The sequence below is a fragment of the Camelus dromedarius genome, chromosome 29, assembly GCF_036321535.1.
Source record: "Camelus dromedarius isolate mCamDro1 chromosome 29, mCamDro1.pat, whole genome shotgun sequence".
Lineage (NCBI taxonomy): Eukaryota > Metazoa > Chordata > Mammalia > Artiodactyla > Camelidae > Camelus > Camelus dromedarius.
The window spans coordinates 21,838,409-21,862,054 of NC_087464.1; the positions used below are offsets into that span (position 1 = coordinate 21,838,409).

General features: G+C 38.2%; 1 protein-coding gene across 4 annotated transcripts in view; it reads right to left on the reverse strand.

Moving 5' to 3' along the window:
• SCAPER (S-phase cyclin A associated protein in the ER) overlaps window positions 1-23,646 on the reverse strand; it is a 258,514-nt gene that overhangs the window by 69,294 nt on the left and 165,574 nt on the right. For all 4 annotated transcript variants that reach the window (XM_031440769.2, XM_031440770.2, XM_031440766.2 and 1 more), the window contains one exon: window positions 20,862-20,985. In XM_031440769.2, coding sequence (XP_031296629.1) covers window positions 20,862-20,985 — 124 coding nt within the window. The remainder of the gene's footprint in view (window positions 1-20,861; window positions 20,986-23,646) is intronic.

Here is a 23,646-nt window from a genome sequence, read left to right on the forward strand (position 1 = left end):
CTGTTTCTATATTTTATGTAGCCAATATCCTAAACAATATAATTTTAGCAAACTTTATAGTAGGTGCCTTATTGATGAGCATCTGTGTTGCTTCCACATTTTATCCACGGTGAGTAACGCTACTATGAAAATGGGTGTATAAATGTCCTTTTTTAAGACTCTGCTTTCAAGTCTTTTGGGTATATAGACTCAGAAGTACAATTACTAGATCATAAGGTAATTGTATTTTTAGTTTTTTTCAAGAATAAGTTCCTTAAAACACTTTAAAGAAAACACTGTTTCAGCAACGGCTGCACAATTTCACATCTCCACCAACAGGGTTCCAGTGTCTCCATATCCTCACCAAATCTTTTGTTTTCTGATTTTCCTGACAATGGCCACCCTAGTGAGTGTGAGGTGGTATCTCATTGTAGTTTTGATGTGTATTTCCCTATAGATTAGTGATATTGAGTATATTTTCATGTGCTTACTGGCCATTCGCATATGTTCTTTGGAGAACTGTCTATTCAAGTCCTTTGACCATATTTTAGTTGGGGTTCATTGCTGAGTTATAGGAGTTCCCTATATATTTTGGATATTAATCCCTTATCAGAAATATGATTTGTAAATACCTTCTTCCACTCTGAAGGCTGCCTCTTTACTATGTTCACAGTGTCTTTTGATGCACAAACTCAACATTTTTTCACTCAGTCCAATTTGTCTGTCTTCTTTTGTTACCTGTGCCTTTTGGGTCATTATAAGAAATCATTGCGAATCTAATGTCATGAAGCTTTGCCCTAAGTTTTCTTCTAAGAGTTTTACTGTTTTAGCTCTTATATTTAGGCCCTTGATCCATTCTGTCTTAATCTTTGTATATGGTATTAGGTAAAGGTCCAACTCTTGCATGTGGATATTCCGTTTCCCTAGTACCATTTGTTGAAAAGACTGTCCCTTCCCCATTGAATGGTCTTGGCATTACTGACAAAAATCACTTGACCATATATGTGAGGGTTTATTTTTCGGCTTCCTATTTTATTCCATCAGTATATATGTCTGTCTTTATGCTAGTACTACCTTATTTGATTACTATACCTTTGCAGTTAAGTTTTGAAATTGGGAACTATGAGTTCTCCAGTTTTGTTCTTCTCTTTCAGTGTTGTTTTGGTTATTTGGGGTCTCTTGATACACCATAAGAATTTTAGGATTTTTAAAAATTTCCACAAAAACCATCATTGGGATTTTGATATGAACTGCATGGAATCTATAGACTGCTTTGGGCAATACTGATGTCTTAATAATATTAAGTCTTGTAACTTGTAAACATGGTACGTGTTCCCATTCATATGTGTTACCTCTAGCATCTTTCAGCAATGTTTTGTAGTTTTCATTATACAAGTCTTTCACCTCCTTAGTTAAGCCAGTTCCTAATTGTTTTATTCTTTTTGATGCTATTGTAAATTGGATTGTTTTTGTAATTTCCTTTATAGATTGTTCACTGTATATAGAAATGAAAATAATTTTTGTCTGTTGACTTTGCATCCTATTACTTTGTTGAATTCATTTATTAGTTCTAACAGTTTTTTCTTTTGTGTGGAATCTTTAGGGTTTTCTACATATCATATCAGATAAAAACAGAGATGACTCCTTCCTTTCCAATTTGGATGTGTTTTATTTCTATTTCTTGCCCAACTGCTCTGGCTAGAACTTCCAGTACTGTGTTGAACTGAAGTCATGAAAGCAGACATTCTTGCTTGTTCCTGATCTTAGGGGGAAAGCTTTCGGTCTTTTACCACTGAGTATGATGTCTGCTGTGGGTTTTGATACATGGATTTTATTATGTGAAGATACTTTCCTTCTATTTCTAGTTTACAGAGTTTTTTCACATCATGAAATGGTGTTGCATTTTGTCAAACACTTTTTCTGTAACAGTTGAGGTTATCACGCATGTTTCTTTCCTTCACTCTGTTACGTGGTTCATAACACTGATTTATTTTTGCATGTTGAACCATTCTTGCAGTCCAGGAGCAAATCCTACTTGGTCATGATGTATAATCCTTTTAATATGCTGCTGAATTTGTCTGGTAGTATTTTGTGGAGGATTTTTTACATCAGTATTTATAAGTAAGTTTTATTTTTTCATAGTATCTTGTCTGGCTTTCATATCAGGGTAATGCTGGCCTCATAGAATGAGTTAGGAAGTGTTCCCTTTTCTTCATATCTTTGGAACAGTTGAGAAGTGTATATATTAGTTCTTTAAATGTTTGGTAGAATTTGCCAGTGAAGACATCAGGTCCAGGGCTTTTCTTAAAAATTGCTGATTCTATCACCTTCGTTATAGGTTATTGAGATTGTCCATTTCTCCATGATTTCGTCATGGTAGGTTCTGTGTCTAGGAATTGGCCCACTGCATCTAGGTTTTCCAATTTATTGGTGTACAACTGTTCACTGTAATGTCTTAAAATCCTTTTTATTTCTGTAGAATTGGTAGTAATGTCCTCACTTTCATTTCTGATTGTAGTAATTTCAGCCTCTCACACCTCCTGTCCTCCTCCTCCTTTCCCTCCCCCTTCTTCTCGGTCCATCTAGCTAAAGGTTTGTGAATTTTTTGATCTTTGTGAAAATCCAACTCTTGGCTTCATTATTTTCTATATTGCTTTTCCATTCTTTATTTAGTTTTTCTCTGTTCTAATCTGTATTATTTTCTTTGGGTTTAGTTGGTCCTTATTTTTCTAGTTCTTTAAGTTGTAAAGTAGGTTGCTGTTTTGAGATCTTTCTTGTTTCTTAATATAAGCATTCAAAGCTGTAGAATTCTCCCTCAGCACCATTTTTGCTGGTTCCCTTAAGTTTGGGAATTTTTTTTCAATTTCATTCATCTCTATTTTCTAATTTCCCTTGTGATTTCTTCTTTCATCCGTTGGTTGTTTAAAAGTGTACTGTTTAATTTCCACACATCTGTCAAATTTCCAGGCTTCCTTTTGTTACTGATTTCTAACCTCATCCCAATATGTTCAGAGAGGATACAACATCTGTCTTTCTTAACCTACAAAGTTTTTTGGTGGCCTAACATGGTCTATCCTGGCCAATGTCCCATGTGCACTTGAGAAGAATGTGTATTCTGCTGTCACTGGGCAAAGGGTTCTGTATGTATTTGCTAGAGGTAGTTGGCTGAATGTGTTAAGTCACTTCTCTCCTTACTTACCTCCCATCTGGTTGTTCTGTTCATTATTGTAACTGGGGTACTAAAGTCTCCAACTATTATTGTAAAACTGTCTATTTCTCCCTTCAATTTTGTCAGTTTTTCCTTCATGTATTTTGATGGCCTGTCATTATGTCTGTAAATGTTTATAACTATTATATCTTGATATATTAAACCTTTAAAATATATATAATATTTGTCTTTTTTTCTTGTAACTTTTTTTGATTTAGTCCTCTTGATCCAGCTTTAACAATCAAGCATTTTCTCTTTTATCTCCATTGTTTTTTATCTGCATCCACATACTTTATTACATAGAAACAGAGAGAGTACTTAAGATAACACAGAAATGAAAATGGAATCACATCATTAAGATATATAATTCTAGTCTGAAAAACTTCCCTCTTAGTCACAGAAAAATAAAAGCAAGTAGAGTAAAACTATATCCAAGATGGTTTCCTTCCAAGGGATTTGTTGATAATTTTAGGGTCAAAGCCAATTTGTCTGGAACAATTTTAAAGGAGTAACATTTATATTATTTTCTCCTTTCCCTATTCCAACAAGGGTGCTACGTATGTAACTCTACTCTAACTCTGATATTGTATTGTAATTACTGATTCTTACATCAGCTGACTGACTATATTGTAAATGTGTTAATTCCAGAAATACATGTTTTTCTAAATAAAAACTGTGTAAGTTTAAGGTGTACAACATGACCTGATATAAACAGAGTGAAATTACTACAGTCAAGTTAGTTAATATATCTTCTCCTCACATAGCTTTTTTTGGTGATAAGAACACCTGGAATCTCTCTTAGCGTATTTCTAGTATCCAATGTGTATATATAGCCACATACTGTATATTACATCTCTAAACTTATTTATCCATATAACTATATCTGTGTGCCCTTTGACCAACATCTTCCCATTTCCCCTAGATCCCAGCCCCTGGTAACTACCATTCTATTCTCCACTTCTATGAGTTTGACTTTTTAAGATTCCACATATAAATGGATTATGAAGTATTTGTCTTTGTATGCCTGGTTTATTTCACTTAGCATAACATCCTCCAGGTTCATCCATTATAATACAAATGATAGGATTTCCTTCTTTTTAAAGGCTGAATAATATTTCATTATGTAATATTGATATTCTTTCTATCTGTCTGTCTGTCTGTCTGTCTGTCTATCTATCTATGACATTTTCTTTAACTGCTTATCTGTCTATGGACACTGAGGTTGATTCCATGTTAGCTATTATGAATAATGCTGCAAGGAACATGAGAGTGTAGATATTTCTTCGAGATAATTATTTTATTTGGCCACATACCCAGAAGCTGGATTGCTAGATCATAATACTCAAGTACTTTCAAGTCATTTAATTTCTAGTGACATTTAAAGGATTTTCTGGAATACAGCCTAGTAAGTAGCAAGAGATGAACACAGCCTAAATAAAAGTCACACAGAACAGAAAAGAGTATCTCACCTGCTGTGACAGAAGTGCTGAGAGTAAAAGGAGTAAGGTACACATAAATGTGCATCATATATGGAATGCTAGACTACACGTGCATGCACATCTGATTAGGCCCTACGATGATTCCTAAGGCAGCACAGAGCAACAAGGCCGGATGTGGAAAGACTGTTGGATTATGAAGCAAGAAGAAATGAGTTCCAGTTAGGTGAGTCTGCATGAGTTTTTTAAATAAAAAATACTTTAAAATAATCACAGCTTAAATAGAAACTGCAAAGAAAAGTATAAATTGGCTCTAAGTATGTTTCCCGGTTTCCCCAATAATTACATTTTATGTAACTGCAGTCTGATGTCAAACCCAGGACATCAACACTGGCATGTGTGTGTATAGCTCTTATGACTTTTTTATCACACGTGTAACTGCCACCACAACTGAAATACAGAACTATTTCATTATTACAAAAATCTTCCAGAGAGTAATACCCACTGTTACTGCACAGGGATTTTTCTTGCAGCAGTAACGGGAGTGGTGAAGGGCAGCTAACATTAAGTGCGCATTAACAATGAGGGACAGCGTGCTGACAGCATCGCCCAGTTCATCTCACTCCACCCACACGATATTCCCACACAGCAGTACTGCTATTCCTATTTTCAGACAAGAAACTAGGGTGCAGAGAGGTTATATTACGGCAGAGTCAAAATTTCAATCCAGGCAGTCTCACTACTAACTCTGGGCCTTAAATTACTAAACTGTAATGAAGACTAGTCAAGACGACATGTGAAAGTGCTTGAAAATTAGAAAACACTGAACAAGTGTGAGGGAATTTTTATTTCACTTTTCAGAGTTCTTTGACAAGTGACCATGATTGGGTAAATGAAAATTCAGGCTTCATCCAATTCTAATAATTTAAACATTGTTTCCCATTGTGACAGCTACCCAAAAAGGTATGTTTCATATTCAGCAAAAGCTGCCAAGCACCTCTGAAAGTTTTAAAGGTAGACTTTTAGGAAAATACACATATAGACTACCTTCTCATAGGTATCTTTGCATTTTGCACATATAGAGACGGGAGGTGAATTTAGGTTTAATCTATTGAGATAGGTTTAAGTAGGAATTGTGAGGAGAGAGGTGTTATGGAAGTCACTGAGCCATGCTATCTACTTTATAGAAAGGAGATTAACACCTGGAGGAATCCCTTCAGTTTAGAGGAGTGGTTATATGTAGATCACGAAGTAGATACATTCATATGAAAAAGGAAATGTGTGCCATCCACACTGCAACTATATTCAAAATGACAGTATAACTGATCCACGAAACACATTATCTTATAACACTTTCTCTCATACATTAAACAAACATTTTTCAAATACTATGTCCTAGAGCTCTGTGATAAGCTCAGTGGGTGAAGATAAAGACAAGCCCTGCTCCAAGAGCTCAGAAGTAAGGAAACTGTAATTACAAGTCCATGTGGTAAGTATAACCCTAGAAGTAAACTCAAGGCACTGAGAGGACTGGCACAAGGAATACTGCCTGGAGGAGGTGACGCCTGACCTGAGTCTCACAGGAAGGAAAGAACTGAATTTGTTGACGGTGGTGGTGGTGGTGTGGGGCAATAGAGAGCACACAAAAGGACACAGTGTGAAAAAAGTCATGAAAATGTGTGGACGTTCAGGGAGTTACAGGTTGCTGGGTGTAGCCAGAGCAGCAAGAAATGAGACTGTCAGATCACACAGGCCTGGTATGCTTCATTAAGGATTTTGGCTCTTAATCTTGAAGGTGATGGACAAGCCAATGAAGGATTCATTTTAGAAATAGGACTCTTGTCATAATGGGTAGGTTGTTATGGACAGGATTAAAACTAAAGGCAGAGAAGAAGGCAATGTACTGGTACAAATTAGAGATGATGGGTAATGTAGAATAATCTGATTTATTGCATATTTGGGGAATGAGGAGGAAGAGGAGCAAAGGGAGGGGTGGTTTTAAAACATTCCTTATGTTTCTGGCTTAGACCGTAGTGTTATTTACTGGGATGGTAAGGCGGGGAGGACAGGCCCAGTCTGGGGCATGCTAAGACTGAGGTACGGGGTATGGAGATGCTGATTCGGGATCATCAGTGTATGGGCAATAGCTGAAGTCATAAACATAAAACTGCCCGTGAAGATGGTACAGCTTGAGGGAGAGGGGGAGAAAAACTCAAAAGGGAATCTTGGGAAATGTCAACATTTGCAAAATGGTCCGCTAGGAGGAAAGTCCAGAGGGAGATTTTACACATACCAAAGGAAGGGAGATTTTCAACTTGCAAGTCACTGGTGATGTTGGTGAAAGCACTCTGAGTGCAATGGTGGGAGAAAAAGCCAAACCCACTGGGTAGAAAGTGAACATGTAGTGTGGAAGTGAAGAGTGGATGCAGACAGCTCTGTAAGATGCTTGCTTGTGACAGACAGGGCTGGTAAGTACGACCAGAACCCAGCGAGCTGTCATTTCTACTGGAAATAGAAGAGCACCTAATGATAGTAATACAACAAAGCTCTATGATGCTGGCAGTTTACAAATGACAGCTTAATTCTGGGCAGCTTGGACAAAAACACATGCAGGAATGATACACAGGCAGAGAGAAAAATGTGAAAGTGCCAGCCTCAGGACGGTAATCTGATCCAACACAGAAGCCAGACTTTCCCAAGGTAACTGGGGAACAGCAAGCAGTTTTCAAAATTGTCGTTTGTTTTTCTAAAAATAGCCGTGAAGTATCAATCAAACCGTATGTGAAATCTACAACTAAAAAAAAAGGTTTTGGTCGTCCTCTTTCACCACATTCATTCGGGAAGCAACCCCACGGACATTTCTCATGCATGCGGTCAATCTCAAAGGGCAAATATGTGTGATCTGAAAAAAGTCTTCTAGACACATTGATCTGTCTTCCCACACCTTAGCTGAGACTTCTTGCTATAGAGAGGCTCTCCAGGAAAGCAGGTCAGTTCAACTCAGTAAATGTTGGTTTAAGTGCCTCAATGTGCCCAACACAAGTTGTGGAGGCAGAAGCAATGGGTTTTAGTATGGCTCCCCTACTGACTGCATATGTGCCCTTGCAGGAGTTATTCAGCCTCTTTAAGTCTGTCCCCTCAACTGAAACTTGAAAGGGTTGCCTAAGACAATCTTTTAAGTTCTTTACAGCTCTTGGTATTTTATGATTTGTTGACAAGTAGTTCTAAGGTTAGGGAATTAGACTTTCCTTTCTACTTGGTGATTTTCAAGAGCATGTGGAAAGTGTTCCTTCCATGCCTCCTGCTCCAGCCCCTTACCAATCTGTCTCCACCTGCCTAGTTTCTACTTAGATCCAGCTTCCAACAGCACTTCCTCAATGAAGCCTTCTCCAACCTTCCTGTTAGGAAGGACTCTCTCCTTCCTCTGACCTCTCAAAACGTCTGATCTTTACTTTGCTTACGGCACTCTTTGCTTTGGACGTCTTGTTTTACCAGATTGGAGGATGCCCAAATAATAAATATTCCATGCTTTGCAGTTGTGCAGTCTCTGCCACAACAACTCAACTCTACCACTGTAGGGAGAAAAAGGCCATATATAACAAATGTGTGTGGCTGTGTTCCAGCAAAACTTTATCTACAAACAGGTGATGGTCTGGCCTGTAGGTCCGAGTTTGCTGACCCATGTGGCTCCATACCATATTGTCTCTGCACCCCTTGGGATGCCTAGAATAGCATATTCTGACCTAAAGAAGGCACACAAATAAACTGAATAAGTTATGTGCACTTAAAATAGGAGGAATGAAAACCAATAGCCATTTCCTTTGTATTATTCACATCAAGAGAAAAATGAGACAGTGGATACAAAAGCATGTGAAGATGGTGTAGCTCTTAGCCCCCTAGCTTGTTTCTCCCCTCAAAATTCCAGTCACTGTCTTTACATTGCTGCCTTTTGGACAGTATTTTTTCCCTTCTAAATCTAAGGCAAAAAAAAATTTTTTTTTTAATCAGCTTACAATATCAAAAGCCAAAGGCCTTCCTTCAGGTAAACAAAAGATTTCCCCCAATTTTTTGTTTTGAAAAATGTCAAGTTGTCAGAAAAGCCAAAGAATAGTAAGTACACAGTGAACTATATACTCTTTACCTAGATTCACCAATTGGTATCATTTTGCTACATCTGTAAAAGCACGTTTTAAAAATAAATTCTGCTGTAAAGTGCTCCTATTTTAAGTGTATATACCCTTCAGTAAGTTTTGACAAGTGTATGTACCTGTATAAGAACCACCATAAACAAGATACAAAACCCTTTCACACCCCTTAAGGTCCCCATGCTCCTCTGACGTCAGTGTTCTCCTCCACCCCCAGGGCTCCAGGCACCCACCCATCTGCTTCGTGTATCCCAGACTGCATTTCCCAGAATTTTAAAGAACTGGAATCATACAGCAGGTAGACTTTGGACTCTGGCTTTTCTTTCTCTACATAATGCTTCCATGAGTTCTGAATAATTCATCCATGCTATTGAGTGTATCAGTAGTCCATTCCTTTTTATTGCTAAATATTACTCTGTTGTAATGGATACAACACAATTTGTTTATTGTATCACCTGTTGGTGGATATGTGTGTTGTTTAGGGATTTTAGTTATTTATGAATAAGACTGCTAAGAGCATTCTTGTACAAGTCACTTTTGCGGAGAAATGTTTTCATTTCACTTGGGTAAATAGCAAGGAGTCAGACTGCTGGGGCATAGGGCTAGTATATGTTTATAAGAAACTGCCAAACTTAAACTACACTTTAAAAAATGAGATTTGTACAACTATATTGTCAAGACTCAAGAAAAATCAAGTTATCTTTCAAGGAACAAAACAACATACGTAAGTGTGGTCCACATTAAGACTCTCATTTGCTGCAGCCAGAGGTGTTAATGAGACCTAACATTGCTGCTTTTTCCTCTCTAAACAGACTGCTTTCACAGGTGAGAATGAACTGAGCAAGAGCAGAGGCAACCATAAAGAATGCTTTCCGTCTATTTCCAACATCTCATAAAAACCCAAGAGGAGTGGAAAGGGCATAGAACCAGGAACTTAGCTCTGCGTGTGTGCCCATTTTAATGTCTGGTGTTACTGCTGTTCTCATTCATTTACTAGAAAAGCCAGGAGGCCTGCTGGATACCCTGCTATGTGTAAACACAAACGTGAGGATGTTGGGGCGTAAGCTTCAGGAGGGCAGGCAGAGAGAGTGCATTATTACAGGATGCCGGGAAAGGCCTCAACAGGGCTTCTCTGTATTCATCCTTCACATCTGACTCACCAGTGGTCTCTTCTCCATTCTACCCCCTTCCTTAGCCCTGCTCTGTCCCTGTCTCCTCCTCTTCCTGGGTCCCACTCTCTTCTTCCATTTAGCCTCTTCCATTTTCTCTCCTCTTCCTGCATATGTGTACACATGGGTATGTGTATAACTCTCACCCTTGCTCGGTTTATTTCAGACTTCTGTTCCTAGTCTCTCTGCCTCCATTCAAACAGGAGCTATCAAGCCTGTGTTCAGACTTGTTAGATGCGAAGGAACAGAACTACTCACTTGCAACTGATGACGGCCTTTGTGCTTTTCACTTGCAATAGTTTTCTCCCTGCAGCTAGAACCATCTACCACAGGACACCTAGGATACTACAGGTTCCCTCTGAGTACTGGGATCACCTATTTTCCTGAATCTCTATGTTAAACAACAACACAGTATGTTCAAATTGGTACAAAATGTACACTGAATAGCTGTCTCCACTATGATGCTAGATGCATCAATTTCCCCCTCAAGCAGTCAACTAATGATCTTAGGTGATGCAATAATGATGATGGTACTTTTTCATATGACTGCAGGAGATGGGCAGTTAAAGTTACAGTCTGACCCACATTCTTTTACTACATCAATTTTGTGTTTTCAAAAAATTTTTTATTTTTATACAATGTTAAAGATTACTTTCCATTTACAATTATTATAAAATGTTGGCAACATTCCCCGTGTTGTACAATACATCCTTGGGCCTGTCTTATATCCAAGTTTGTACCTCTCATTCCCCCACACTTTCTTGCCCCTCTCACCCCAACTGGTAACCACTAGCTTGCTCTCTATACCTGTGAGTCTGCTTCTTTTTTTGTTATATTCACTAGTTTGTTGTATTTTTTTTACATTCCACATATAAGTGATATCATACAGTTTTTATCTTTCTATCTGACTTAGTTCACTTAACATAATGCCAAGTCCACCCATGTTGCTGCAAATGGCAAAATGTTGTTACTTTTTATGGCTGAGTAGTATTCGTGTGTGTGTCTGTGTGTGTGTGTGTTCTTTACCCATTCATCTGTTGATGGACACTTAGAATGTTTTCCACGTCTTGGTTACTGTAAATAATGCTGCTATGAACACTGGGGTACTTTTCAAATTAGTGTTTTATATATATATATATACACACACACACACCCAGGAGAGGAATTGCTGGGTCATACGATTGTTCTATTTTTAGTGTTTTTTGAGAAACTTCTATACTGTTTTCCACAGTGGCTGCATCAATCTACATTCCCACCAACAGTGCGCAAGGATTTCCTTTTCTCCAGAGCCTTGCCAAACTTGTTATTTGAAGACTTTTTGATAATAGGCACTCTGACAGGCACGAGGTGCCGTCTCTCTGTGGGTTTGGTTTGCATCTCCCTGATGATTAGCAGTGCTGAACATCTTTTCACGTGCCTACTGGCCACACTAGATCAATTCTGACTGGAGCTTTCAGGGTAAAGTTCTACATCAGCCACCACACCCTTCACCTGTTCTTGCCAAACTTAAATTAGCAGTGTGTCATGTAACGTAGTGGGAAGAAAGTTAGTTTGGGATTTAGGAGACCTGAGTTTGAATCCCAATTCTATTGGTAAAAAGGCTGTGAGACTTTTGGCAAGTGCCCCTCCACCCATCTCCCATCCCTCTCCTTTTTTGAGTTCCACTGTCCTCATTTGTACAGAAGAGGACTAGACTAGACCAGATACTATGATGGCCTCCTCTCTGGTTCTCGTATTCTCTGTGTCAATAAGACGTATAGCCCATTCAACACAAACAGAGCTCACATTTTTGATAAATAAAAGGGCAGGGGGTCCTTGACATGCTAATTAAGCAAGTGCCACATAGGGAGGACAGGAGAAACAAGACAGGACTGGCATCTGGAGAGCCATATTACCTTTGAAGAGCTGAAGGATTTCTGCTCCCACATAAGTAACTACAAATTCCACGTTCTGGCTCCTTCGCACCAAGAAAGCAATGTGGTGAATGCCAGTTCCAGGCCTTTGCTGCTATAATGAAGATGAAATAGGCACGTGTGTGGCTCTGCACACAACGCAGTGAAAAACAATCCTCTTGCTGTAAGGCTGAGCTTATATTTTCTCTGTTGGTATACAGGGCTCTCTTGTCACCTTCTGAAGTGCTCACCAACAGCCTCTTTGATCCGACTGTATCATATCAATTATTTAAGGTTTGTACATCACTTTTCAATTAACAATTTCCTTGGCTCCAGAAAATATATACACACAACTTATAAGAGTATTCTTTAAATATTCCATGAAGAACAGGTCACTATGAATTAAAAATAGAATGCTAGTGAAATATTTAATGCTTTTTAAAATGCAATGAAACATCAAGGAATTATAAATCTTTTAATTAAATGCTTCTTCAGTGTATCTTACCCAGGTGACAATATTAAACATGTAGAAAATTAAAGTCACAAAAATGTTGCTTTATCTCACTTGTCAACTCAATAAAGAGGACACATCAATTTAGGTTATAGGAAGGGGTGTCCTGGACAAGGACTCAGGAGACTAGGGTCCAGGTCGTGGTTCCATCACTAGGTAGTTGTATGATCTTTTTGCTACATCTCAAATTTGTTCATATTTAGAATTTGTCCAACATTAAAAGTCTATCGATCTATTTTCACAGCATTCAGTAGTACTTTTACTGGTCTTTTTTTTAATGGTAAAAAGCATGTAACATAAATTTACCATCTAATAACTTTAAATATACATTAGAGCCTAATTAACTGTATGCACATTGCTGTAAAACAGATCTCTAGAACTTCATCTTACATGACTGAAACCCCATATTCACTGAACAGCAACTTCCCATTTCGCCTCATCCCGGCTTCTGGAAACCAGCATTCTCCTCTCTGTTTTATGAGTTGCTACTTCAGATACCTCACATAAGTGAAATCAGGTAGTATCTGTCCTTCTGTGACTGGCTTACTTCACAAGGTTCATCCATGTTGTCGCATATGGCAGGGCTTCCTTCTTTTTTATAGCTGAATAAGATTCCACTTTATAGCTGAATAAGCTGTATATACATTTTCTTTATTCATTCAAATGTCAATGGACATTTAGGTTATCTCCACCTCTTGGCTATGCTGAATAATGCTAGAGTGAACATGAGAGGGCAAATATCTGTTTGAGATTCTGTTAAGAATAAGAGCAATTCTGTTTTTAACTCATTGAGGAACTGCCATACGGTTTTCCTAAGCAGCTGCACCACTTTTAATTTCCATCAGAAGTGCACAAGGGTACCAATTTCTCCACATTCTTCTCAATACTTCTTACTGTCTGTGTTTTTTATTTTTTAAAAAATAATGGCCACCCAAATTTATCAGGGACTTGCATATCCCTGATGACTAGTAATGTTGAGCATCTTTTCATATAACCTTTGGCCATTTGTATATCTTCTTAGAAGAAGTGTCTATTCAAGTCTTTTGCTCATTTTAAAACCAGGTTATTTGTTTTTTGGCTACTGAGTTGTAGGAATTCCTCATATATTTTGGATATTAACCCTTTCATTAGGTATATAATTTTCAAATATTTTCTCCCAATCTGAAGTTTCCCTTTTCATTTTGTTGACTGTTTCCTTTGCTCTACAGAGCCTTTTAATTTGATGTAGTGCCACTTGTTTATTTTTGCTTTTGTTGCTTATACTTTTGGCATCATAACAAAAAACAAACAAACAAAAAACAATGCCAGAACCAATGTCAATGAGCTTTTTCCTTATGTTTTCCTCTAGGAGTTTTACGGTTTCAGGTCTTTCATTTAAGTCTTTAATCCATTTTGAGTTAATTTTTGTGCATGATGTAAGATAAGGGTCCAGTATCATTCTTTTGCAGGTGGATATCCACCATTTCTGAACAGCATTTATTGAAGAGACTATCTTTCTTGTGTGTATTCTTGATTCATCTGTCAAATATTAACTGACTATATATTTGTGGGTTTATTTCTGAACTCTCTATTCTGCTCCATTGGTCTATATGCTGGTTTTTATGCCAGTTTGTTCTAATCTTAAATTTTTCCTCCCCTGGGTAACTCTGGGCCTAGTTTTTCTTTTTTGAGTTCCATGAGGTGTAAAGTTAAGTTGTTTGTTTGAGATCTTTCTTCCTTTTTAATACAGGCATTTATTGCTATGAACTTCCCTCTTAGCACTGCTTTTGCAGCATCCCATAAGTTCTGGTTTATTTTCAATTGCATGAAAGACATTATCTAATTTCTTTTTAAATTTCTTCTTTGACCCATTGATTTTTCATGAATTTGTTTAATTTCCACATATTTGTGAATTTTTCAGTTTCCCTCTGCCATTAATATGTGCTTGCATTCCACTGTGGTCAGAAAATATACTTCTTATGATAGCAGTCATCTTAATTTGTTGACTTGTTTTGTGACCTAACATGTGATCTGTCCTGGAGAGAGTTCCACGTGTGCTTGGGAAAAACGTGATTCTGTTGCTGGTGGGTGGAATATTTTGTATGTGTGTATTAGGTCTACCTGGTCTATAATGCTGTTCCAATCTTTTTTTCCTAATGATTTTCTTTCTGGATATTTCTCCATTATTGAAAGGGAGGTACTGAAATCTTGTACTTCTACTGTGTTTCTGTCTTGTTCCTTCAGTTCTTTCAAAGTTGCTTCTTATATTTGGGTGTTCTGATGGGTGTATTAGGTATTTTCAATTTGCTATGTCTTCCAAAAAACTGACGTTTTACTATACATAGTATCCTTCTTTATCTCTTCTGAGAGTTTTTGATTTTATTTTGTTTGATACAGGAATGGCCACCTCTGCTCTTTTTGCGGTTATCATTTGCATGGAATATCTTTTTCAGTTCACTTTCAGCTTATGCGTATCCTTAAATTTAAAGTGAGTCTGTTGCTGCCAAAAGGTAGTTGGATCTTGTTTTTTGATCCACTCAGCTACTGTATGTCTTTTTATTAGAGAGTTTAATCTACTTACATTTAAAGTAACTATTGCTAGAGAGGAACTCACTACTGCCATGTTTTCTGTCTTGCACTTATTTTGTTCTTCATTCTTCTCCTGCTATCTTTGTGTTGTTGATTTTTTTTCTTTGGTAGTAAAATGCTTTGAATCCTTTCTCATTGTCTTTTGAGTATCTTCTATAGGTATTTTCTTTGTGGTTGCCCTTGGGTTTACATAAAACATCTTACAGTTATAATAATTTATTTTAAGCTGATAACAACTTAACATCAATCACATATAAATATGCTGCACTCTTACATCCCTTCTAATATTTTATGTTATTGATGTCACAAAATATGTGTTTTATATCATGTATCAATTAATATATTTTAATAGTTATGGTTATTTCTATAATTTTGTCTTTTAATTTCTATACCAGAATTAACAGCGATTTACAACCTCCCATTACAGTATTATAGCATTCTGTATTTGTCTATGTATTTACTTTTACCAGTGAGCTTTATACTTTCATATGCTTTCATGTTGCTATTTAGTGTGTTTTTGTTCCTACTTGAAGGACTCCCTTTAGAATTTCTTGTAAGGCAGGTCTAGTGGTGATGAATTCCCTTAGCTTTTGTTTATCTGGGAAAGTTTTTACTTCATTTCTGAAGGATAGTTTTGCTGGTTATAGTGTTCTTGGTTGGCATTTTTTTTCTTTTAGCATTTTGATTATAACATCCTACTCCCCTCTGACCTGCAGGGTTTCTGGTGAGAAACCCATTTATTGTTTTATAGGAGTTCCTTTGTATGTGACAAGTCAGTTTCCTTTGATGCTTTCAAAATTCTCTTTCACTGTGACAAGTTGGTTATAATGTGTCTCTGTGTGGGTTTCTTTGGGTTCATCAAAGTTGGTATCTATTAGACTTCTTGAATTTGGATTCCCTTTCCTCCTCCAGATTGGGAAATTTTAGGCCACTATTCTTTAAAATAACCTTTCTGCCTCATTCTCCCCCTCCCTCCCCTTTTGGGAACTACTGTAATGCATACATTCGCCTGCTCTATGAAACTGCATAAGTTCCTTAGGCTTTCTTCGTTCTTTTTCACTCCTTTTTCTTTTTGTTGCTGAATGGATAATTTCAAATGACCTGTCTTTGAGTTCAATGATTCTTTCTTCTGTTTGATCTAGTTTGATCTTGAATTCCTCTAGCTAATTTTTTTCAGTTCAATTGTTGCATTCTTTATCTCCAAAACATCTGTTTGGATTTTTTTTTTTTAATATTTTCTCCTTGTTATTTTCATTTTGTTCATGTGTCACTTTCTTGAGCCCAGAAAACGTCTTTATGATGATTACTTTGAATTCTTTGTCAGGTAATTCATATACCTGTTTCTTTAGGATTAGTTTCTGGAGATTTATCTTGTTCCTTTGTATGGGCCATGTTTCCCTTTTTCTTTGTGTGTCTCATAACTTTGTGTTGAGATCTGCATATATGAAAAAACAGGTACCACTTCTAGTCTGTTCATACTGGCTTTGTAAAGGGGAAAACACCGATCACCTTGGCTAGGAAATTAGGGGTCCTCTGAAACTTTTTTGTGGGGATGTGACTTCTCTGGGCTTGTGTGGCAATTTCTCAGTTAGAGAGGCTTGTTGGTTTCTTTTTCAGGAGTTCATGATCTCTTGCTCCCTCTGGTGTCTGTCTGCAGCACTGCATGTTCTCTAGTTCTACAGCAGCAAACTGCATTGCTCTCTCTTGTTCTCAGGGGCTGCCAGGCATCCAAAGGATGCCAGCTCCCTGTCTGTGCCCCGAGTCAAGTGAGACAGATACAAGTCCCTCAGGCAGCTCTCCAAAAAGCCAGAATGCTGGACTCACAACCTACTCCTCTCCCTCCTGAAGGGGAGAACGCATAAGCTAGGGTATCATCTTCCAGTGTTGAGTGGTGCCAACGTGAGAGAGGGGTGATCATGAGTAAAGTGAAACAGCTCTTCTCACCCACAGCAGTGTGGCTGTTCTTGGCTCTGACATCACCCAGGGTACTGCAATATCTTAACTGTTTCCTGGAGTTTTCATAATGGTATCTGGGTCTGCATATTGTTAAGTGTCTCTGTGGGGAACAAGAACTAGGACTTCCTATTTTACCATCTTGCTTTTTTCACTGCCTTCCAATGTGCATGTCTGGTCTCCACAGGGAGACACTGTGAAGGCAGAGGCCTACTGTTCTGTGTACTGAAACGATTTAGGCACAGAGAAGTTGCTTAACAATTACTGAATGAAAGAAGAAATCTGCTTTAACATACTTTAAAGCTTTCATGCTTCTTGGAAGGTAATACATCTCTGTTAGCCTTCATCCTAGACCATGCCTGTCTAACTATACTGTTTTTACAGGGCACCAAATAAATTCTCCCAAAGCTTATCTTAAAAATCCTACTGTGAATCTACACAGCAAGAAGCACCTACTTTACAGAGCCCCATGTGCTAGTTTATCTTTTGTAAAAATCATAACCTAGAACTGTAGAATTTCCACCCTTTCTCAAGGCACAGTCAAATCCAGTTTCTTCCCAAAAGCCTCTCCAATGCTCCAAACTAAAACTCATTCATCAAATATCTAACAGGCACCTGTTAGGTGCAGATACTCTTCTGGGTTGCGTGGGCTAGCTACTCTGTAGTTCTGATTATGTTACAGAACTTCTCATAGCTTTTCTTTAATATTAATGTATGCAAGTTTTTCCTTCCTCAACTATGGGCTTCTAGAGTGGATGAACTGTGTCCAATTCACCTCTGTAACTCTGGCATCTGTACAATGCTTTGTACATAATTGAAATGAAACACAAGAGTGCCTTTACAAACTCCAAGCAGCTAGATTGGGGGCGGGGGGGAGCCTTCTAAATCACCTCAGTTTGCTGAAGAACCAGAAGGGCTGAAGTGCCTTATAATCAAGTGTCTTATAAATTCCACCGGATCTCAATTAATTAGCTTCTTTCTAATTCTTCTGGAAAATGCGATGACTATTTTCTATTTTTACATAAAGGATACTAACAAGTTAGTGATCCATATTTCAGTTACATGTATATCAAAACCAGTCAGCAAGAAAAATGTAAATGCACTCAAGTGATTTCCAGAAATGTAAAAATCACCACCACCAGCCACTACCACCCTCCACTTTCCCAAATTAGGAAACACACCCTCCTTTCCCGCCTGCTGCAAACCCAGTCACAGCAATATTAAACTGACAGCTAGAGAATAAAAAGCCTAAGAGGAAGTGTAAGAACCAGGAATGCCACGTACAAGGAAAGGAGGGATAAAATGTGTCTGACAAACAAATGTCCCAGGATCCCAGTTCTAAACTTCACAAGTAAACATAGAATATGGTGAAATCCATTGGTTGGGAGATTAAAAGCCTTTTAAGTGTCAAGAAACCTTGAAGTCACAAGCAAGGGATTATTATTCAGAGGAAACTGGGGCTTTCAAAATAGAGGGAGATCAAGCTACTTATAAGCTCTTGGCACATGGTAGGTACTTGATAAATTAAACGATGGATATTATGAGGAGCTAAGGTCTAGCTCAGAAGTCCCTCCTCTGTGATGTCCCAGGCAGAGACACCGACCTCCTTCCTCTGTGATCCCACCATATTCTGCACGGGTTGCCATCATGCCATTTATTATATGCAAGCTATGCATCTGCTCCCACACCTACACAGGGGTTTCCTGGATGGTGGGGATCACATCCTGTGCTCTTCTGGAATTGGACATAGTAGGCACTTACAATTATTAAGTCAGAGAATAAACAAACTACCTCATATGCTATCTCTCAATAAGAGTAGGTTTTAACAGAAAAGAATGCAGAGCTAGGATGGACGATCCTGTGTGTAAATCTTCTTGCTCATTCTTTCACATTTCAAACACCATTCTCTTTTGTTGATTGTTCTGTTCAAAACACATGAAAGTCTCTTCTTCCATTATCAATACAGACTAAGTTTCACAGACTAAATTTTTCCAGATGCTGCAGCTTGGAACAGTGGGAGAGGATGGGGTTTTGTTTTTTTTATTTTTCACTTCTCATTTGAAATAATTTTAAATTGGTTATGGAAGAAGAGAAATTACATACTTTGAACAGACCAAGTAAAAAAAAAGAGAATGGCTTTGAAATGTAAAGGAATAAAAACAAGAAATACTGCAAAAATAGTGGAGTCCCTTCACCCAGTATCTCTTACTGTTAACATCCTACAAAACCATAGTATAATGACTAAAAGCAGGAAACTGACATTAAGCCAATCCAATTACCTATTCTATAGACTTTATTTGAATTTTCAAGTTTTCCTGTGAATGCCCTTTTTCTGGTCTAGGATCCCACATTACATTTAATTGTCAAATCTCCTTAGTTTCCTACGATCTGTGACAGTTCTTTAACCTTTCCTTGACTTTCAGGACATTGACACTTTTGAAAAGTATCGGTCAGTTTTTGCGTAGAATGTCCCTCAATTTGGGTTTGACAGACTTAGGTTTGACTCTTGGCTTTGTGACTTACTACCTATTTGGGCGTGGGCAAGCCAAGCTCTCTGGGACTCAAGTTTCCTTATCTGTAAAAAGGGATAATAAATACTGACTTGATGTTTTAGAAATTAAATGAGGCAATATATACTAAAATGCCTGCAATATAAGGCCATACAACAAATGCTAAGTCTTTTTTCCTTGTCTCTGCCTTTCAACTACTTCTGATAGAACTGTTTTGCTAAAATGTCTTACTCATATTTCAATGCCTTCCTTTATAGATAAAACCATATGTAATTTAGCCCTCAAGTGATGACTCAGTGTCATCAGGATAAACAGCCACTGCTGCACCGTGTAACAGTTCTAGGTCTGTGTTTCTGTTCTCTCTCACTGCTGTCCCCTTTCATTGTCAGTGTGCCTGCCTATACGGGCCTCATCATTTCCTTTCTGGTTTCCAGCTTGAGACCTTTGGGGTTTCATTTATTTACTTGTATATTCATCAACTATGGACTGAAGCTACTGTGTCAGGATCTTGGAGAAAGTGATAAATTACCTCCTGTCCGTCTTGATTTCATGGCTAGCTGGGGAAATGGACAAGTAAATAGTTAATAACAATTCGATGTGGTCAATTCTGTGAATGGTGTAACGCCCAGGAGCAAATGAGAAGAGTACCTAACCTGGACTTGGGGAAAAAGTCAGCTTGGGGAAGGTTTCACGTAGAAGGTGCCACTATGTCTCAGTAAGGGTCTTGAGAATGCATAGAAATTAATCAGATGGAGGAGAGAGAGCAAAAGGCACACAGTGTAGGAGGAGCTATTAGAACTATGTGCTGAGCAAAAGTAAATTGGCTCTGAAAAATAAATCTCCTGCAGCTTGAGAGTGATTTTGTGCCAATACCTCAGGGGCTCGGAAACCTCACCAGGAAACTTCTGGCCCCAGAGCTGTGTTCTGGAGACTGCAGTTGACAGACTGAAACCTTCGGATATTACACTGAGCTTACCTCTTTCAACATCTGTGAACTGAAGTAAAATTTAAGGCTACAACTGGCTGCTTGTTTCCATGTCAAAAGTGTAACAGGTTTGCCCCTTTCTGACAGAGGAGTTTCTTACTTCAGAAAAAATATATTAATGGCCATCAAAAAGTCCTTTTAAAACTGACCCTTTTAACTCAGCTGGCAAGAGAGTTTTGAGACTCTCCCAGCTTTCTTCCCTTCTACAGCCTCACAGGTTTGGCTCTGAGTCCAACTCATTCCAAAGCCCCAGTCTAACCATGTAAGTCTGTGATCTCAGCAAGTACTACAAGTATACTACCCATCAAATACTGGAAATTATGAGAATCTAATCTAAGATGTTCAAATTAAGAGGTTTTTCTGGCAGTCACTATTTTAGTCTCCTGATCATCTTCACTTCTGCTCCAATCTGGAGAGTAAATAAGCTGAATTCTTTTCGTTTTCTCCACAGGGGATATTTTTCAAACCTTAACTGCTTCTAACTCAAAGCAGTAATATTACATACCGTCAACTGGTGTATCAGGAGGTCCATTAAGAAGGTAATCTTGTTACTAAACAGAACATCAGTGCAGTTTTCTGAACAGTTATTGCAGGTGAGGTTGTAAACATTGATTGCATTGCAGACAGACCTAATAGGAGAAAAACACCATTTATAAAACCTGTGCAGCTCTTCCCTAAACAACGTAAAATATATAAAAGGAATAGAAGAAAAGCAACAGGCATGGGACAGAAGTCCAAAAAACCAAGCCAAATATTACCAGGGGCAAGGCCCATCAGCTAGATACAAAAGCTTATACTATAATTTTTAGCCATAGCCTAGTGTTCATTAGTACCTAATTCTTGCCTCTTATAAATAATTTCTTACTTGTAGCAGCAGACAATGGAGACGTATTTACCAGCCTACCTGATAATGTCTTAATAATCTAAGATTAGATGTTACCCAGGAACTTTGGGATCTAGAATTCTTTGAATAATAACCAGAAAAAAAGGGTCTGCCAAGGCTCCTGTTGTCAGATCTCCTGGTCAACAAGGGCAATTGATGCAAGAGAGGAGCACACAGGAGGAGGATCTTGAGACTCTCCCTGTGAGATGAGGACTGCAGAGTTCTGGGCAGTGAGAACCACGCTTGCCTGGAGACTGTCTGGACATGAACCCACACTGCCGCAGGAGGGGAGGACCCAGAGAGTAAAACAGTCTAAGGTCAAATCAATCAAAGAAAGGTTTTTCTTAGGGATTACAAAAATTATATTCCATTGTTCAAAGAAACTTTTGGAGCAACAAACTCAATGGGCATCCTTCTGGGTGCTTTGAAGACTGTGGTTAAAACCTGCATTGCCTGAGTGATCTGTTGCTTCTGGCCTGTCTGACTAAATCTCCTGCTTAAGTCCGATGTACAGATGTTTTGATTTAGTCCCTTACAACCAGTCCTCTGCAACAACAGTTCTTAAAGTGTGATCCATGGACCAGCAGCATCAATATCACCCGGAAACTTCTTTAGAAATGCAAATTCTCAGGCTCCACCCCAGACCTACTAAATAGAAATCTGAGGTTGGAGTCCAGCAATTTGTGTTTTAACTAATTCTGCAGGTAATTCTGATGCATCTTCAAGTCAGGGGACCACTGCTCTGGAACAGGGGCTCTAGAGTTTGACTAAGCACTGGACTCACCTGTAGATCTTTAAAGGTATGTTCTTGACTGAGTTCCTCCCCTGGAGACGCTGGCTGGGAAATGGGAGGGCTCTAGACATCTGCATGTTTCAAAAGCTGTAGAAGTAATTCTGATGTGTAGCCAGAGCTGAGAAGCACAGCTCTAAGAACTACCTTGTGAGCATTCATTCATTCAACAAACATCTAAGTGTCTATGATTTTCCAGGCCTTGTGCTAGGTGGACAAGACAGATAAGCTCTTTGTCCTCAGAGAGCTGGTGCTCCAGGGGGAAAGAGAAGGAGAAGATGGCCCCTGCTGTACTTGTAATCATCTGTTTGTCTAATAGAGTTGTACCCTGCTTCACATAATTGATAGGTTTCTGAAAACTGAGCTTAACGGAGTACACTGGTTAAGGGTGGAGACACTGGAATAAGATACACCTAGGTTAGAAACCCAGTTCTGCCACTGGAGATTTTAGCAAATTACTAATTTAGTATCTTAGCACCCATTTTCTCACCTGTAAAACTGAGATAATAATACCTAATCTTCCAATGGTTGTTGTAAGAATTAAATGAAGTAACAGATGGAAAGTACTTAGGACAGTGCCTGGCACATGGTTAAATAATTAATAGATAACAGCCTTTACTAGGGTTACTAACCTTATTCTTGCTATGAATTAGGCGCAAATGAAATGTTAAAAAATTGAATCATATTTAAGCAGGTTATTGAAGCTATTATTTCCAGGATAATAAAGCACAGTGCTTTCCAAGTTTTTTTCATGGTATACTAGCATGAACGATGAAAGGACTCTAAGTTGAAGGGAGCCAGGAGGAGGCTGGCTCTGGCCTCATGTAATCCCTGAGGACTGTACAGAAACACTTTGCTTACATATAACTCATTTATGACACATTGGCTCAAGGCTCTACCTAGCAAATCCTCCACAAATGCAAATCAGTACTTTTTCATTTATTAGATAACATGTTTAGATTTTGCAAGAGTGCTTTTCCTTTTAATTTAAAAAAATAACATGTACTTCTAATTACAAAAATAATTTTTAAAAATAATTGTAATAAATTTGGGAAAGAAGCACAAATAAATAGTAAAAAAAAAAAAAGCTATCAAGAGATGATCTGGTATTTACTTCATCTTTTTTTCTCTTCTTGTAAATATTCACTTAGTTAACAGATGTATAATGATTTCTCCATGACATTTAATATTCTTCTATAATACTGGTCTTCAATTTTTTAAAAAAGCAGCAGAACGCTTTCTTACTCGGAAGCGTAAAAGCTAACAAAATGTTATTCAGGAACTTAAACCAAAGAACAAATAAAATCAAGAGTTGCTGTGATTGAAGCAGAAGGGCCCTTACTTTGCTCCCTCCTCTTGAAGAGCCTTGAGGGGTTCCTCAGAGGCTTGGGGGTGCTCCCTTGGAGCACAGTAAAAACTACTGAGCTTTACTACAATTAAAACTTAACTTGGTAACTTCCGAATAAGAGTGATGACCATAGTACAACATACACAAAAAAGGGCATACAGCGAAAAGTATCTCCTTCTCTGTCCCCCAGCCACTCAACTCCCCACTTCAGAAATCACCAAGGTTACTAGTTCACATATCCTTCCAGACACAGTCTATGCACACGCACG